Here is a 19,505-nt window from a genome sequence, read left to right on the forward strand (position 1 = left end):
ATGCACAATCCAGACGGCCTAAGTGCCACGGAGCACTGTCTCCAGGCTGCCGATGACCAAAGGTCCCCTGCCGCCATCGGAAGGCAGGACTCCAGCCTCCCAACCTCCTTCAAGTCCCCTACCTCCCCAGGGTCCAGGCAGAAGGCAACCACCACAGTGTAAGGGTCATCTGTCCTCCTGGCCCCAGTCTGCCTTTGCTTTGATATAAAGGTAAGCAAAAAAGACTCTTTGTGGCTCTCATGAAACTTTTGGTCAAATATATATTGTCCCACTGATGCAAGTAAAATTCTTATTTTCTAGTTGATCCTGAATTGCTGAGAGCTTTGGATGCTTTGACTAAATTTATGACCTGGAAATAATATATTCTTCTTACATGGGCAACATGGAACTGCTCGCTGTACATTTCCTGATCACATGTTTTCTTACCTTCATTAGGAAGGGATCGTGGAATTCCTTCATAATCCCAGATGGCAAGGGGAAAAAGAGACATTTCTTTGAAAACCAATAGAGGGACAAAGGGAAAAAATTATGAGAAAACTTGCAGAGACCAGCACAGAGTGCAACAGAGATAACTGAAAAGTATCTCTTCCTTTCCCACAAATAAGTGAGGTGTTCAAATGAGTCTGCTCTCCTTCCCTTCCTGGCCCTCCTCTCCCCCTTCCTTCCTGTCCCTTTTCCTTCCTTCCTGAGTGGGTCAGTCCTCAGGCCATCAGAAGAGGCCAACGAGGCAGCTTCCACACCATCAGAACACCGGGAGCAGGAAGCTGTCCAGGGGCGACAGAACAGGGAGTAGGGAAAGCCGACCACAGGGGACAGAGCTTGAGCAGGGAAAGGGACGCACACGCCACGTGGACTGTCAGAGTCTGAGCTGGCGGGGCAGGGAGGACCTGTTTGCAGGAGAGTGGTGGGGAGAGGGGAAGCTGGGCGTGGCACTCAGGGGGCCCAGAGAGAGGCTTTGGGGTGGGAAGGTGGGCTGAGCGACAGAGGACAGATAAGGACCCGCGATTGGTCAAATAATTAAATACTTCAAGAAACATGGAAGCTCTTTTTTTTTTTTCACTGTTGGTTAAGGGAAACGTTCATGTGAAGTCATAGTGGTTAAGATCTACGTGCACGTGACCATGAATACCGCAGAAAGAGGTGTGGGCTTTGCCTTGGGGGTAAGGACACCCCCTGGGCCGCAGGAGCCCCTCATACCCTGACGTTGCTGCTAAGGGCTTTCCCCACTAACAGGAGCCAGGGCCTCTGGAAGGGCAGCTGGTTTTAGAGGTGAGGGGAGAACAAGATGAACCTGAGACATCTCGCTGTGATAGAAAGCAAGGGCGTACCCAGAAGATGACAGGGACATGTCAGAAGGACAGAAGCCAGGCTCAAGGTGCCCCTGGACAAAACTGAGACAAGGTGGTTATGGAAACGAACAGCAGGGGTTTATAAACTATCCAACAGTAAAACGAGGCGAGCACCAGGCCGTACAGACATAAAGAAACAAATTAAATGATGAAAATCAGGGTATATTCATAGTTTTCAAGCAATTCCCCCTAATATAAGTATTAATAAGAAAGAGGGAAAGAGCAGTTTTGAAGTGGAAAAGCCTGGTGGGCAGTGACAACACACACAGGCACACCAGAGTCCCAGTGTGATTAAGGCAGGACAGTCACGGCCCCGCTGCAGCTCTCCAGGGACACGCTCTCCGTGACCAATTCCTGCTAACCGTGCAGAACCCGAACCCACGCAGGTGGACATCAGACAGACCCACGCTGAGAGGCCTTCCACAGAGCCTGCAGCCCCGAGGTGTTAAGATCATGGCCACAGAAGGACGAACAGACGGTTCCAGACTGAAGTGCAGAGGGACTTGAGTAGAGCCTGACAGTCTGATGGCAATCACATGGCAGTGTGGATTCCCCGACTTCGACAGTCCTGTTATGACTACGTGGGAGAACGGCACTGTAGACGATACTACAGCACTGGGGGATGTGGTCTCCGATTGGCAACTTGCTTTTACTTATTTTTTAAATAGGTTTTGGGGCTGACATGTGTTTTCTTTCTTTTCCCCTATTTTATTTTTTTTCTACGTTTTTTAAAAAATATTTTTTAGTTGTCAATGGACCTTTATTTTATTTATTTACATGTGGTGCTGAGAAATTGAATCCAGTGCTTCACACATGCTAGGCAAATACTCTACCACAGAGCCACAACCTCAGACCTTTTCTACATTTTTTTTTACTGGTGCACTATAGTTGTACATACTGATGGGACTTTTTGTTACATATTTGTACATGCACACGATATTATTTTCTGTACTGTATTACTGACTTATTGGTAAGTCTATGATTGTTCCAAAATAAAAGTTATAAAATGTATTAGGGATTGTACTTTAAAATGTGGTGGGGAATACCATCCATACACTCCAATTATTAGCTACATTTCCTCCATAGGGTGACGAGTCATAGCCTGAGAATGCAGTGCACTTCAAGAAAAATGTTGGCAAAATGAATTTCCTGAAGACACTGAGCTCTGTTACATGGTGGGGGAAAAGCACTAGATTTTCTCCTAAGTCAACATTTTGATTAATAGATATACACTGCACATACTAAATGGCTTTCTAATGTTCAAATACATAAATGAAACCCAATTCTTCCTATGGATCCATGATAAGCAAAAAGTACTCTTCCCTTGAAGGTCAGAGGGCAGGTTGGTGCGTACTGACCCCCAGTGATACACAGCCTCTTTCTTCAGCCCAGTGCAGCATGTCGACTTAGTGCTGTTTGAACAAAGGACTCCACAGCCACACAACCTCCCTCACACCATTCTAACTTATATGCACTGTGCATTAAAAGGATCCAGTGAAGTGTTCTTCTTCCACCTCAAGCCAGTGGTAGTGTAGTTCTATTTCCAGCAGTGGACAAAAGTAGTGCAAGCTCTTTTCTTCGTACCTTGATGATCACCAATGAACTTTCCATTTACAGCCATTGCCATATGTCACTTTTCCCAGCTCTTGGAGTCACTATGAAATAGTTTCTGAGGGGTGCAGGCAACGGACTGCATGTTCTTCTTTGCCTCTCCATATTATTCTTAATGAAAAACTATGGAATGAAGCACTTTTATTCCTTTTGCATTTTCTACTAATTATCCTATCTCTGGCTGTCTGCCGATATGAAGGATTTTTCTTTGTTGGTTTTTGAAAATAGTAAATAAAAATTTAAGGTTAATGTTCTTTCCCAATTTCCTTTTACTAATACAAGCAAATAAAAATGCTTTCAAAAACCCCACTCAATACAGTATGCAATGACCTAGAGCACAACAGTTCTCTGTAAAACACTTTTTTCTCTATTTTTTTAACTGTACTTAATCCTTTTGGGTAGGTATTAAAATTATTTTCCAATATTTTTTTTCCTGTTAAATCCACACCAGCAGACACTTCATCTATTCATGAAGGAGATGAAGAGACAGGTACAAAGTGTTCAAGGATGTGTTCCGGGGGAGCCCTGTGCCTGAAGGTGCTGTGAGCCGTGAAGTGTCTGAGGTGCCCACAGCCAGTCAAAGGAGGACTTTCCCACAGTGATTTCCAGAATGTAAACTGGTGGAGCAGATCAGGTACTTGTTGCCACTGCAAAAACATAGCCACCACCCTGACCTGGATGGGCCCACCTGAGGTTGAGGTTAATGATCCAAGTAGGGAAAGGGTAGAGTGTATGGGAGAAAGGACAAAGGCCTCCTTCATACCCACAGGGTAGACTGTGAGAGGCAGAGGGGGTAAAGCAGGGCAGAGCTCCCGTACAAAGCAGCACTTCTCCATCGTCTTTCCAGGGACAGCTGGGTTGCAGCCCCAGGTTAGAGGTGGGGAAAATGAGAAGTAGCTGGTCAAAGGGTAGAAACTGTCAGAGATAAGATAAGCAAGTTCTGGGATCTACTTATCACACAGGTGGTGAGGGAAGAATCTAATTTGATCATGATGCTCACAATGTATAAGGATGTCGAATCGTCATGCTGTATGCCTTGAAAGTAGGCAATGTTTGCCAATCAAAAATTTTACAATAAAAATAATGCATTGCCTCTTCAATCTTCCCCTTGATGAGGTGCCAGCAGCCTCCATCTGTGCCTTAGGAAGTGTGAGTCATTGGGATAGGTCAGGTGTAACGCACGGAGGAACTGGTATGGTTTGGATGTGAGGTACCCCCACAAAGTTCATGTGTGAGACAAGCAAGAAGTTTTAGAGGTGAAGTGATCAAGTCACAGGGTCTTAATACAATCAGTGAATTAATCCCCCTGATGGGATTAACTGGGTGGTGCAGAAGGCAGGTAGGGTGTGGCCAGAGGAGGTGGGTCATTGTGGGTGTGCCTCTGGGATATTTTTCTATCTGGCAAGAGGAGTCTCTCTCAAGCCCCAAGGAATGGAACCTGCTATCTATGGATTGAGGCCTCTGAAACCATGAGCCCCTAAACAAACTTCCTCTCCAATTGTTCTGGTCAGGTCTTGTAGTCACAGCAGCAAAAAAGCTGACTGAAAGAGAGACAATCTGTCTTTCCTCTGTCCCATTCTTCCCGGGAGGGAGCTCCCCAGTAACACCAGAACCAGCCAATGCAAAACCTGCTGCACCACGTCAAGTCAGAGGTGCCGCCTTCGCACCCTGCGAGAGACGTGTGATGTGCAAAGTCTCTTCAGCTGCTCTTAATGAACACGATCTTATGATGAGAACTAGGAAGTGAATATTGAGAAAGGTGTTTCCTTTCAAATCAAACCTCTCATCAAGTCCATCAAAAACTGGTTTCTGGTCCCTGCAGGGCTCAGCCATGTCTAAAAGCCTCATTCCTGGTCCAGGATGCAGATGAGTGACAGATTCTTACCTAGCAAGCAGAAGGCCCTGGATTCCATCCCAGCACCATAAGAAGATAAAAGTAAAATCTCCTTCCCAATGGTGCAGTGCTATTCCTAACTATAAGTCTGCCTTGCTGCATTTTATATCACAGACACATGTGTTGCAGTGTAGACCAAAATAAAACAGACCTTTTACAGGTAAAAAAGTGAGTGTTAGGAATAACTCCAAATCAATGACCCTTGTGTTTATGGATGTACATAACAGGAAATTGGTAGCTTTTAAAATGCTTTTAACTAATTAAATAGAATGACTTCTTCGAAATTCCACTTATTACTACGGCAAAATTTGCTATTATGGCATTTTTTAAAACTACATTTTTTTAAATGCCCACAGACCTAGCAGAAGATTGAGAAATGGAGAATATTTGTCCTATGTAAAGAGAGAGGTGGGAGAGAATTATGAATTTAATTGTACAAGTTATTTCAAACTAAAAATAAAGGTGCTAAATTGCAATATTTAGTAAGAACGCCTTTTTACCATCAAAAATCACATCACCATTCAGCAGTCACCAAACTGAAGTTGCCAACCCTATGTTCCTGCTAACATTAGTTTCACTGTTGCTAGTGGCTAAGCCACTACTGGCCCCACTGATGGAGGGGCATCAGGGACAGCACCCAGGGGCAGAAAGGAAGCAGCTGCCAGGTGCCAGAGGACACACCTGGGACCTCCACTCCATCCTCCTGAGGGACGGGAAGGTCATTGCCCTGGATGCGGAGGGGCACTCACCTGCCAGACCAGGTGCTCCTTGGCCCCGGGCGTCGCAGACAGGCAGACACTCAGCACAATGGTGTGGGACGAGGAGGTGAGGACGCTGGCGATGATGGCGTCCCGCATGTTGAAGGGCAGCATGGTGTACACCACGAAGACGATGAAGAGGAAGAAGGACACCTGCGGGGGGAGAAGGGAGGGTTACAGAGTGCACTACTCCAAGGGCCTCTGCTGTCCTTCCATCCAAGGCAGCAGAAAGTGACATGCCCAACCGAGAAATGACGACATAGCCAGGTGCGATGGCACACACCTGTCATCCCAGTGGCTTGGGAGGCTGAGGCAGGAGGATTGCAAGTTCAAAGCCAGCCTTAGCAAATGTGAGGCATCAAACAATTCAGTGAGACCCCATCTCTCAATAAAATACAAAATAGGGCTGGGGATGCAGCTCAGTGATTGAGTGCCCCTGAGTTCAATCCCTGGTTCCCACCCCCCCAAAAAAATAAAGAGAAATAATGACATGACAAAAGGAACAGCAAACGGAAACAAGCCCACTGGGTTTAATAAGAGATTAATCTCTATGATGGGACAGAGTTCTTACTTAAGACTGCAGGACTCTCACTTTTGGTGTCCAAGCCATTGCAGACATTAGGTCAGCCTGAGCCGTGGCTGGGCACAGATGCAAAGCTGGTCCAGAACCGTCAGCATCTGGTATCAGGGCCTTAGAGGCACAGAGGTGGTTCAGCTGTTGGGCGCCCTCTTCCATAAGAGGTCAAATACAGAATAGCCACGTGACCCAGCAGTTCCACTCTCAGGCATGAACCCCAAAGAAATGGGCACTCAAACAGCGGCACACACACCCCAGCCAAAAGGTGGGAACACACATCTCCATGGAGGCATGAGCACATCAACAGCTCCGGCACTTCCATACAAAGGAAGACTGTTCAGGCAGACCCAGAATAAAGAGTAGGCTAGCCTGCAGGGGACCTGGAGGAGTCACACCAAGGGAACAGAGCTTGGATGAAGTTCCACTACTGAATGACTCCATTTACATGACCAGGCTGGAGAAGTAAGTCCATAGACAGAGAGCAGACTGGCAGCTGCCAGGGGCTGGGGTGGGGTGGGACAAGGAATGGAGAGTAATTGCTTAATGAGGATGGAGTTTCCTTTTGGAATGATGAGGAAGGTTTGGGAGCCAGTTCTGGGAGTGGAGGACACGTAGAAGATCCCGGTTCTCGGCCACGTCACACCCCGTGGCAGACTCAGCCATGCACATCGGCAGCCACTTCACAGTTTGCATATCCTGGAGTAGGGGCCACCTCCCACCCAGCCCACCCTGAGAAGAGGATGAGGCAGACTCCGAATCACCTTCTCCAATCATTGCTGCTGCTGCTCAGGATAACAGCAAAGGAGAAAGCCACGAGGGACAAGGCACCCTCCCCAGGGAGCCCAGGGGTCTATGTGGACCCTGCCTCATGCCCCGCTTCCCCTCCTCAGCCTACATTTGTAAGGAATCTCAGGTCAAAACGCATGGGCGAACAGGTTTTCATATATCCTGGAAAATAATATTCTTTCACCTCTTCAAAATAGAAGACCATGAAGATGTGTTTCAGTACAGAATTCCCTTCTCCATCCTGTACATGGAATGTAAAACCAAGGCTCCAAAGAAAAGAGGCTTAAGATAGTTTATGTACCAAGGTGAAGATGTAGAAGGGAGAGACAAGCAAGGCTTTGTTCACAAAATGAACCGTGATCTGCTCAGACAGGCAGGATGCCCCGCTCATGTCACCTTTCCAGGGACAGAATATATAGAAAGCATTCCTGGAACCAATAATCATACTCCAAAACCATTAATCACTAGCACCAGCATTTACTGAGTGCCTGGTGTTCAGGCCTTTCACAATCCATCATGTGGGCCTGGGCGAGAACCATGAAGTGTAGCAAAGATACACAGGGTGCTGTGTATCGATAGTTTATGGAGAAACTTGATTTTTTGGAACTCCTAATACACATCAAATTGCAGAAAGTATTTTAAATTAAGACACTGTTCTTTCTACACAGGGCCTTTGTGTGAAACCTTGTGTCCCACGGAGAAACTTCATCTGTATCGATGCACTGCAAGGTGTTATAAGCTCAGCCCTTTTGCAGAAGAGCTTCACCCACCACTGACAGAGAGCTCACAACTGGTCAGTGTCAGAACCTAAATACAAATCCCAGAGTCGAGGCTTCCCTCTTTTCTTGCTGAACAGCTCACCATACCCTCCTCGGATAGATACAAAAATAGTTAGGAGAGAAACCAACACTTAAAAATGAAGGCATAGTAAAAGCCACCACTGCATGCTAAGCATTTCTGCAATTCTGAGGGTGACAGCAGACCCTGGTCACAGTTGCTCGGATATCCACAGATGGCACCCCTCAGACTCCAGATGCTTTTGGTGAGGAGGACCCATTTTTAAGACTTATTTCAAAATATTTGCAATATTATTTCATAATATCTGAATGGCACACTCATCTTTCCTCCAGGTCTACATGTTCAACTTGCAGCGTGTGTCCACAGCATTGGTTATGATAAATAATTTATGGTGAACATTTAGCAAAATCATGAGTTAGAGAAAGAGTTATACTAACTATTTGGAAACTACGAGTGGAAATAGAAACCCTGTGTTGAAATGTTGAAAACCAGAATAGATTATATTAAGAAGGGTGACTTGGCCTCAGCACTGTCAACTGTTGGGGCTGGATGAGTCTTCGTCCTGTGCATTCCAGGACATTGAGCAGTACCCTGGCCTCCATGCATGAGGTGCTGTATCAACCCCTATAGGTATGACAACTGAAACATCTCTGGCCATCAACAAATGTTATCCATAGGCTACTCCAGCCCTGGTGACAACGATTGAGCTATAGCAAAGGTTTCTTTCAGGAATGCAAAAAATTGGTGCCTAGTCACAGTTTAATAAAAAAAATTAATTGACTGGAATTTCTAATATCCATCAAATGTAAAGGACATATTTCAATTCATATATTGTTTTTTCTACATTTAACGTTTGATGCAAAACTGTATATCCTCCAAGAGGTATTGAATGGGTATTTTCAGGTATTAAAGTTGATACTGAATTCCAGAAAGGACCTCTCTTTTGCAACTACCTCTTGTCCTTACAATGAAAACATCTTTAGTGTTTCTTTGAAACATAACATTTTTGAACAGTTTAATTTTGGATGGCTTTTAAATTATTGCATGATTTCCATTGATACGAACTTCTGCAAACATGTTGCACTTTGAAAGGACACGTGGAAGGCCTGGCCATGATACCCAAATGGAGACTAGACTTTTGTCTCCCGAATACACTAGCTCCTGTGAAATGCTCACTTCTAGATGGCAAAGTGGGTTTTCTAAAGGTTAATTAAACAAACTGCATTGACTCACACTCAGGGTGTCAGCTGCAGCCTTTCAGGAGCTCAGCGGCGGCGGGGGGGGGGTGCCTCAGTCACATCCAAGTATCACTGGGTGGAAGAAAGTCCAGCTCATTTTAAGTCCCACGGGGAGAATGTTCTTCTTGTCTTATCAATCTCAGGGGGTTCTAGTGTTTCCAAAGCCTGCTTTTCAACACAATTGGCCATATGTAAAACTAAAATGGGTTTGGCACATCTAAAAAATGTGTGGGTAAAAACGTTCTAAAAAGTCTAATGTGATCTCTCTGTTTCCCAGGTTACCATGGGGACAACAGCCTCCCCTCAGATGTACCACCATCCAGAGGCAGAAGGGAGGAGCCACTTATCTGCAGGCTTTGACCCTGCCCAGGTGCCGGGGTTAATGCGACATCTCAGGTGGTGGCAACATCTGAGGTTCCAGCGAGGAACCTCGAGGTTTGTCTCCTCTCTGCAGTCCTGCATTTGCCTTTGCAACACACAGACATCTTCCCACAGATTCAACACTTGAACCCCAAGCTCCACCAGTTTCTAACCAACTATGAGCTTCCCTTATGTCTGTGATGGCTTAGTCTCCAATAACCCATGCGCAGACCGTTGGGGGTCACCTTTGACCATGTTTTCCTTCAAATCCATGCTAAAAATGTGTCTTCTTACTTTTGAGTTCAGCATACTGCCTCTGTCTGTCTGTCCCTGTCCACCATTCTCCCCACCAAGCTGGCTCATTGCCTTTGCATTGGGAAGAAACATGCCTGGTCTAAATCTCTCCCTCTTCTTCCCCTCCCTCAACGCAGAAGCAGAGTGTATTCCTGCTCATTTGTATCCACTCAATCTTTTTCCATGCTTTGGGGAACCATTAGGACTCTTCTGGGTACACGGTACAGCTTCACTTCACCATTTGCTTGTCTGTAGGATCCATGGCTTGTGTTGACCAAGGAAGCATAAGCAGCAGTGGTGTGTCCTTTCTGGAAAGAACCTGTGCCTACTTTTTGCTGGCTACCTGGCAATCATGGGACCATGGTGCTGGAGTTTCTCCATCCTGGGTCCCCAAGAAAGGACGGGAGTCCCTCAGGTGATCCACACATACCTACAGTCATGACAGTGATTGATAAGTCTTTGTGGCATTGGGTCCCTGAGTCCCTGAATCTCTCTCTCTCTCTCTCTCTCTCTCTCTCTCTCTCTTTGGTTTTGTTGATATGATGCTTAGAAAATTCGATGTTTTATATACAGTACTCTACAGATTTTTTTTTCATGTAATTGTTCATTGTGGGCATCTTTTTAAGTGCATAGATATGAATATATTATTACCTTTTTACAAGTTGCTAAGTGTCCCATAGTAATGGACACATGTAAACTACAGTGAACACATCCTCGCTGGGGCCCTCTCACGGCAGGACAGGCACCTGCTACCTGACTCAGCACGTTCCTTCTGATCTCACTGGCTCCAACATTTTCCTTTCTCTAATCCAGTGTATGCTCATGCTCTGAATACACAGGTCTAACGTGTTTCTTCCTTGGATGACAACCTCCTCTGGTTGCCCCCAACAACTCTGTACAAACTGGCAAATTCTCCTACCACACCCCTGGTCCTCATGGTGGGCTTTACTTATGATCATGCTTGGGGTTCCCACTTATTTATCGATACTGTCTCCATGGCACACAGGAAGGATAATGACCCTTCAATAACAAGAACCTATTTCACTCATCGCCAAGACCTCAATGCCTTGGACAGTACCTGGCGCATGGTAGTGCTCCATAAATATTTGAAGTCTGCATGAAAAGCTCTATTATACATCCCAAAATGACCTGAATCACAGGCACCTCATTAGCATCCACTCACCAAATGCATCTCAGAAAACATCCTGCCGCCCTCTTTGGCCCACCGGCCTCACCGTTAGCTATAAACATGTTGATTTTTGAATTAGCATTTCTCTATTTAATAGATAAATTACATTAAAAAGCCCACTGCATAGAGACTGGCGGGACGCCTATGGCAGGCAGCGGCAGACTCTGGACTGAATGCCCAGCTCTGAGAGGACTCAGACTGCTGTGCAGCTCAACCACCTCCCTCCTCCTGCAGGAGCCCTGGAGTCCTGCAGGGGGAGAGGGGACCTTCCTCAGGACTGAAGGGGGCACGGAGCTGGTCTTCATCTGCAGAAGGAAGGGATGACCCGGCTTGGGACAATCAGCCTAGAAGCCGGGATTGCTATTCTGCAAGAGCTCGGCTCAACTCAGAGGAGCTGGGCCCATGCAGATCTCCCACTCAACTCTCCCCACCCTCATAGCAGCTGAAACAGTGAGAAGCGGGCTCCACCCAGCCTTCTGCAAATGCTCCCAGCCATAAAAGCTCTTCCAAAGGAGGCCACTTTCGAAGTGACAGGCACAGGGAAAACTCAGGTGGCATGAAGGAAGGGGGAGGTTGCCCACTGACCCAGAGGGAAGCTTTTCTGCACAGCCAAGGTCATCTGCTCCTGGGTTAGTGTGCAGCAGAAGCACCTGGGGCTCGGGGTCTGAAGCTTTCGAAAGGGAAGATCAGAACTGGGCCAGGGGGATGATGGGCTGGGAAGGATGGTGGGCTCCCTCTCCTGGGAGGCAGGCTGGAGGGAGCTAGCTGGATTCAGAGGTCTAGAAGCTTCAGTGATTCAGGCTCCTTCTCTGACATATGCCAAGTGAACCATTTTCCTGCCTCTGTGATAATAAATCACCAGACACGGAGTGACCAAAAAAACAAAAACTTTCACTGTTGGGAGAGTAAGAAGCCAGATGGTGTTGGCCCCAGGGAGAACCTCCTTGCCGATCCCAGGGGCTTCCAGCAAATACCAGGCCCTCGGGCAGCAGATGTCCCAGTGTCCGCCGTCTCGTTTCAGGGCCCTGTTCCTCTTCCTGGGGGACTGAGCTCTCACGTGGCATCCTCTGTCTACACTTCCCTCCTGGGAAGAACACCAGTCCTTGGATCTAGGGTCCACCCTAAATCCAGTGGGATCTCATCTTCATTTGATCACATGCGCACAGACCCTATGTTCCAATCATGTCAGAAATCACAGGTGCGGAGGGTTAGGACACGATCCAACCCAGAAGATCAAAGTGATGCTGTAGCTCAAGCCAGAGTCTAGATCTCAAGTCCTCAACACCCTGGGCTCCATTCCCAAGTCAGAGATTAAGAGTCCGTGTCCACTACACCAAGATTTATTTACATTTTGGGAATCCACGGTAATTGGATAAGAATTAAGTTTTTAAACATCTTTGTCAGAAAATTACCATGAAAAGGACTGAAAATGAAGGTGAGTTAAAGAGCAGCTTCAGCAGTGCTAACCCAGGACCTATTCCACGTGACTCCCTGCAGACAGAGCTGGTGTTGTCCCACCCTCTCCTGTGTCCCGGCCTCTGGTACAAGCCCAAGGGCCTCAGACTGTGGCTCCACGACAGGAAAGAGCCAGGCAGGGAGCAGCTAAAAGATGGAGCCTCTGGTTCCCCTGAAAGAGCTCCTCAGCGCTAGAGTCTCAATGAAGCTTCGCTGTTCATTCCATTCTCTCCAGAATGCTCGAACATGCATAATCAGCAGGATAATCAGGATTAGTTATGTAAATCACAGCAGTTCTGTGGAGAAATACACCATAAGAGAAAGATTTTCTATTTTTATTATGCTAATAATGTTAAGGGAAATAACATCTCTGTGAACATAATGTAAGTATTTTGTAGCCAGAAGCTGAGCTACTCAAATCACTCTCAAATTTTCTCTCCAACAGAACTGAGAAATTGGGAATACCATAGTATTTTAAGCAGTATCTTAATTTTGAAAGACACAGGTTTTATTCAAAACCATAGGAATAATACCTATCTAGTTGTAATATCAGAGATAGTTCTTATAACATTTATACAATTGTATCTTCCTTTTTAATATAACTAGAAATGAAAAAAAAAAGTTGGTAGAAATTACATAGGAAAAAGATAAAATCTGTAAAACATTCTTTTTTTTTTTTTTTTTGGTACCAGGGATTGAACCCAGAGGTGCTTAACCATTGAGCCACATCCCCAGCCTCTTTAATATTTTACTTAGCAAAGTTGCTCAGGGGCTCGCCAACTTGCTGAAGCGGTCTTTGAACTTGCAATCCTCCTGCCTCCGCTTCTGGAACCGCTGGGATGGCTGGTGTGTGTTAAGGCGCTGGCCTAGAATCCTTTCGACTTTCTTAAGAGAAGATATACAAATGGCCAACAGATTTATGGAAAAAGTGTTCAACGTCACTAATCACAAGGGAAATGCAAATTAAAACCACAGCCTCTCCGCTGTCAGCATGTCTATCATCAAAAGATGGAAAAGCAAGTGGTGGCCAGATGTGGAGACAAGAGAATCCCTGTCCACTGTGGGTGAGGATAAAAATCAGTGGGGCCATTGTGGAAAACTGTATAATCATTCCTCAGAGTTCTAGAAATAGATCACCAAGTGACCCAGCAATGGCGGCTCTGGGTCCTAGCCCCACTGTTGGAAATCAGGTGTTGAAGAGACCCCTGTCCTCCCAGGTTCCCTGAAGCCCTGTTCACAACACCCAGCACATGGGGCCAGCCCCCGGCCCATCAGGGCACGAAGGCATGAGGAAGTGTGGTCTATGGGCATGACGGAGTGCTGTTGATGTCGATGGGCCTGGAGAACACGATGCTGAGTGAAATGGGCCAGGCTCAGGAGGACATTCCCACTGATGTGCAGAGCCAAAACAGCTGAACTTGAAGCAGATAGTAGGATGGTGTTTACCAGAGGCTGGGGCTGGAGCAGCAGGTGCTGAAGGTCAAGGTGCAAAGCCTCAAGCAGACAGAGGAAGAAGCTTCTTTTACGAATTCTGGGAAACACTGTGTGGTGTAGTAAGTATAGTACAGAACAGCGTATCATGCATTTCAAAATTGCAAAGAAAGTAAATTTTGAGCATCTTCATCACAAAAGTGCTAAGTATTTGAGGTGATGGATATGTTAGTGAGTCTGATTTGATCATTCTATATCACATCACAAATCATAACGTCACTTTGCACCCCATAAATACAGGCAACCATAATTTGTCAATTTAAAAATTAAAATTAAAAAGAGAATTTTTGATGATATTAACCTAACTGAGCAGTCTGGAAGATAAATTCTACATTCAAAGTAAAAATTTCCTCTTTGGACATTATTTTCACATCTAAGGGCTGATTACTTTGATTTTATACACACATACATACATATATAATTTACAAGTGGGAAGCATTTTTTTTTAACTTTTAAAAAAATGTAACTGGAAAGTTATATAGCCAGAAATGTGCTTTAAGATTTTTGAAAACAAAATGTGGGGCTAGGGACACAGCTCAGGATGGAGTGCTTGCCTAGAATGCCGAAAGACCTGGATTCAATCCCACACCACAAATTAAAAAAATAATAATTTTAAAAATCTGCCAAATTTTTACCCTTGCACCTAGATTAGTACATTATTTTGTTCCTGGATCACACTCACACAAGGATTCCTCTAGGCAGTGACTATTTTGTATTTCCCAACAAATACCACAAACTGTGCAAAAGCATCTTCTCTTTGGTTTAATGGGGGAAGCTCGGCCTTCCCAGCTTCATGCTGACCCTAGTGCAGTGAGACCCCAGGGAGTCCCCAAGCCTCTCCCAGTCCACAGTGTTCTTCCCTTTCTCCTACCCAGGCTCCCTTCCTAGAGGGGAAGGGTGCAGACACCCACTGAAATGCCACAGAACCCCAGCTGTGGGGTTGAGGGGAGAGGCCACCCCTGCCCAAGTCAAGCCTGGGGGCCAACCCACCAGAACAAACCTCAGGGAAAGGATTCGCTGTGCTTCCAGCCAGATGTCTCTCCATAGAGAAGGGCCAGACCCAAGACTTAAGAGGAACTCTGCGGCAGTCAGGTCTGGCTGCTTCTAGAAGCTTCCAGAGCTTACACAGGTCCCTTCTCTTTTCAATCGCTCTGGCTTCTCCAGGCTCCATCAGGATTCCACCTGGGGGTCTCAGAGTGAGGTCCACTGGCTCAGCTCTGAGATCCAGTTCCTAACGTCATGCTCATATACTGCGGGATCATGCAGACCCTGCAACCAAACAGCTAAGGGCCTGGGGTATGTGGGTGTGATTGTCACAGAGGATATTTGATCCTCCCAACCTCGAACAAACCCCTGTCCTCCTGGAACTCTTCCCATCTCATTCAGTGGAAACCTTAGCCCCCAAACCTAGGAACCTGGAAGATGAAATTAATAATTTCTTCTTCCTTGTTCTTCTAACCACAAAGACATCACGAACCCATTCATCCTCCTGTTCCTGTGGCTACAATTCAATCCAAATCTCACAACCACCCCAAATTCCCTCAAAGCATCTGAATGGCCTCTTTGATTAAAACTAATGTCCCCTGAAACAAATATTTTACACAGAAGCCAAAGTGACGTTTTTAGAAACTCCATTTGATCACATTACTGTTTCTCGTTTATACCTCTCCCATGGCTTTCTATAACACTAAGGAAAAGTACAAAGCCTTCAGCCTGCCACTAAGGTCCCTCATGACCTGACTGATGTCCCCAATTCCATATCCCACCAATGTCCATCGCCCCCATTCACAGGCCTCCCCACCTGCCTTTGTGGCCTTCCTTGAACAACCTCAGGGCCTTTGCACTGGTAGCTCTTCTGCCCTAAATGTTCTTCTGGGAATCTCCCTTGCCTGGCTTCTTGTCACTTAGGCATTCCAACTCAAGCATGACCTTCCTAGGGAGAACTCCACGGACACCACTCTCTGAACTGCCACCTGTATTTATTCTCAGGCTGATCAAGCACCTTGCACTCTTCATATTCTCCTTAGAATTATAATGATCATACATACATCTTTTTTGAAAAACTATTTTCTATCTTCCCTCACACATATGTAGGCCCCATGGGGACAAAAAGGCTGTCCAGATGTTTCCTTATGTCGAAGAATAGTATCCAGCAAGAAAAACAAAACAAACAAAAAAATACCTCCTGCTGCAAGAAAGAAGGAAGGAATAAAACGTTCAGGTGTGATTTCAAGCGAATGCTCCAGCAGGCCAGCCCAGGGCAGCCGACTGATGAGCGGTTGCCAGCCCTGGGTAGCTCCAGGTGTGCCCTTGGCTTGGCGCCAAGCACCAGCGCCCCACGTGGCGGCACCTGGGATGGCAGGCGTTTCCGATCACAGGTAACAAAAATAACAGAAGAGCAGAATGCTAACTGCATATTCTCCATTAAAAGTTCCCAACGTGCTTTAAATCATTAGAACCACTTTAGAGGAAGTCGTGAAGGTTAAACCAGCTCCTTGGTGGCGACTGTATGCTCTGACCACTGTCCATCCCTTCTCCCTGGTTCCTTCAGGCTATGGAGGAACAAGCCTCCTCTATACTCCCATTATTCCCTGGACATTAGCCTCCTGCCGAGTGGAGCCCAGGGTCCTTCCTGCACCAAGCACTGTCCTTGGGCCTGAGCATCAGGAGCTCATCAGAAGTTCACTCCAGCCCTGCGAAGCTCACTCACTCAGATTCCCTACAACCCTGTTTCCAGGTGCTGTGCATGTGACCACACCTCCCCTGAGGGGGTCATGTCATCTGGCCATGGAGGCCACCACTGCATGGGAGACTCCAGTATGCCCACTGGGTAGAAGGGGAAGGGCAATGCATTCAGTTCTGAGCTGCAGAACCACACAGTGCTTCTCAGTCTAAAGCTACACAGACACCAGCCAAATCAATGGCTCAGTGAAGTAGGAATAATTATGCGTCTTTTGGCTTAGTTACTGATTTCCCTGATGTGTCCAAACCAATTTGATTTTAAAATAAAGACCATTAAAATCATTCTTTTCAACTTTATTGCTATTTAATAAGTAAAGCGGATCCAACCAGCAAAAACTGAGTCTGTGTGGTGTCTGGGCGGTGCTTTCCTCTGGTGGTGGATAGCCAGACTGCCTCCATTTTCCCAATGGAAAGCTCTTGTTTCAGGAGAGGTAAAAGAAGTGGCCGTTTGAATCATCAAATAGCATCTCTTACTCAGTATCTGAATATTTTAAGTACAATTTCACGTTTCTGACTGTAAAAAGAATACTTATTTCTTGGAAACTAATTTTATGCAATTTTAAAAATCCCTTTAAAAATTTACTGTGCTCATATTATTTTGGAACATGTGCAGGTTGTAGGACATCTAAGTGGAATCTATCAACATATGCATTACCTCACACACATGCCACATCTTTGTTGTGAGAAAACTTAAAATCTATTCTTTCAGAAATTTTAGAGAATGCAACACATTGTTATTGATTACCACGTCATAGAATGAATCTCTGGAACACGTTCTTCCTGCCCGATTGAACTTGTGTACCCCTTGACTAACAGCTCCCCAATTCCTTGCCCACCCTAGCTTCTGGGGACTAGCGTCCTACTCTTTCTGTCTGTGAAATCAACTTATTTAGATTCCACAGATGAGTGACATCCTGCAGTATTTGTCTTTCTGAGCTTAACATGATGTCTTCCAGGTTCATCCATGTTGTCATGAAGGACAAGAGTTCCATCTTTTTAAAATGCTGCTGTTCTACTGCATACATGTGCCACCTTCTTTTCATACATTCATTTGCTGGTGGAGGCTGAGTGCCACCTTGGCTCTTATGAACACTGTAGCTGTGAACATGGAGGGCAGATGCCTCTCAACATGCTGGTTCCCTTCCTCTGGACAGCAGCCAGGAGTGGGATTGCTGGATCGTCAGGTAGCTCTCGTTTTAATTTTCTCAGTAACCTCCACACTTCTCTCTATAGTAGCTGTATTAATATACACAAAAACCCTTTACAACTATAAAAAAAGATTTAAAAAACTCAGGGACATGTTGAGGACTACTGCTATAGCATATTTTATGTTTCTATATAGTTATCTTAGTCCAAGAATATTTTCTGAACATCAATTCTATAGAATGTGAAAGAATTTTTTTAAATGTTATATTATTAAGCAAAAGAACACATATTATGTTCTTTGATGGAAAGCCTCGGCTCCAAAAGAGTAATGATGAAATCATGAATCACAGGGTACCTTTCATTCTTCTTTTGAAAATGTTATGCAGAGTTAGATTGATGATAGAATAAGAGGTAAAACAATAACTTGCACTGTGCCTTTTTCATCTAAAATAGGTAGGAGGTACTTCATACATTTTAAAAAGCTTGGAAAAAGAGAACAGTAGAGAAATACCTTGTTTGGTGCTGGATACCCACCCACCTGTATGTGTTGTCTTCTTCTCTTCATTTACAGTGCACACATCCATTTACTCGACTGTATTTACTTTAACTTTAAAAAGTAGGAGGCATTTTATCAGCCATTAAGGTGCTACCGATCTGGAAAGTCCCCCCAGGTCCAGGTTATTGATGGCAGGATCCCAGCCCGTGGTGCTCTTAGGAGCTGGGGCCATTGGGGTCATTGGGGTCTGCTCTTGAAGGGACCTTGGGACCCAGCCCTTCCTGTCTCTCTCTGTCCAGCAGCCATGAACAAGAACCTCTGACACAGAGGCAAAACAGGCCTTCGTTCCAAGTGTATTATCTCATGTATTTTGACAGACTGATGGGAAGCTGACCACACATAAGGACAGCACAGGTCCCTGTCCTACCATCCTCGAAGCCTCTGGGAGTGAAAGCCAATGTCTAAACTATGTCTATTTCCCTCACCTCTGTGTTTCCCTTTATGCAGGACCCAGGGCCTGCTGGGTCCATCTGCAAGCCTGGTTTGTATGGGGTTGCAATCTCTAAACTTTCCACTGATAACTAACAAGCACTCTTTTTGTCTGAAAGTGGGCTACAATCTCCATTATCATTATTAAAGCATTTAAACTGTCCTCCTCGCGGCAGGATTGACAGCATACTGTTCCCACACTATGAAGCTACCTCCCCCAGAGTCTATTCAGATCATTAAAGACTTGCTTTGGATGTTGGTTTCTTGGTCAATATAAAAACAAGAACACAGGAGAATTTTACTTGAATTTCCCTCTATTTCCCAGTGTAGGAGGTGTGATGGAATATACTGCCTGTCCATGATTCTTTCTTTTTCACTCATTCGTGGAATTCAGACAATGGAGTTTACTTCCCACCCCCTGACTCTGGACACTCATGGAGGTTGGAATATGGGCAGAAGTGACAGCAGGCCAGTTTGCAACAGAGGCTTCATGAGGTCTCAATCTATGTGTTGCCACCATCTTGGAGTTTCGGCCTTTAATAAAGGTCATGGTTGGGGAAGTCCAAATCATCAACTGGGCTTTGGATCAAGGATACATAGTGCACACCTTCTGAGTCTGGACAAATGTATCTATCACAGAGCAAATTCCATCAGTGTGAAGACTTATAGGACATATGACATTATTATTGCTATAAGCGGCTGGGGTTTGGTGGTTATTTGTTTTTATTTGGCATATCAGAGTCAAATCCTAATTAATATAACCAATGATACCAGAAGTGAGGTGCTACTATAATGCAAACCTACAGAATAAGTCACTGCCTTTTGGGACTGG

General features: G+C 45.5%; 1 protein-coding gene across 2 annotated transcripts in view; it reads right to left on the reverse strand.

Moving 5' to 3' along the window:
- Positions 1-19,505, reverse strand: part of ADCY2 (adenylate cyclase 2) — a 380,789-nt gene that overhangs the window by 274,147 nt on the left and 87,137 nt on the right. For both annotated transcript variants that reach the window (XR_014021747.1, XM_081292584.1), the window contains exon 3: positions 5,604-5,765. Coding sequence is in view for 1 of the 2 variants with exons in the window: in XM_081292584.1 (XP_081148710.1) it covers positions 5,604-5,765 (162 nt within the window). In the remaining variant the exon portion in view is untranslated. The remainder of the gene's footprint in view (positions 1-5,603; positions 5,766-19,505) is intronic.

Source organism: Spermophilus citellus, assembly GCF_964194105.1.
Source record: "Spermophilus citellus genome assembly, chromosome: 1".
NCBI classification, from domain to species: Eukaryota; Metazoa; Chordata; class Mammalia; order Rodentia; family Sciuridae; genus Spermophilus; species Spermophilus citellus.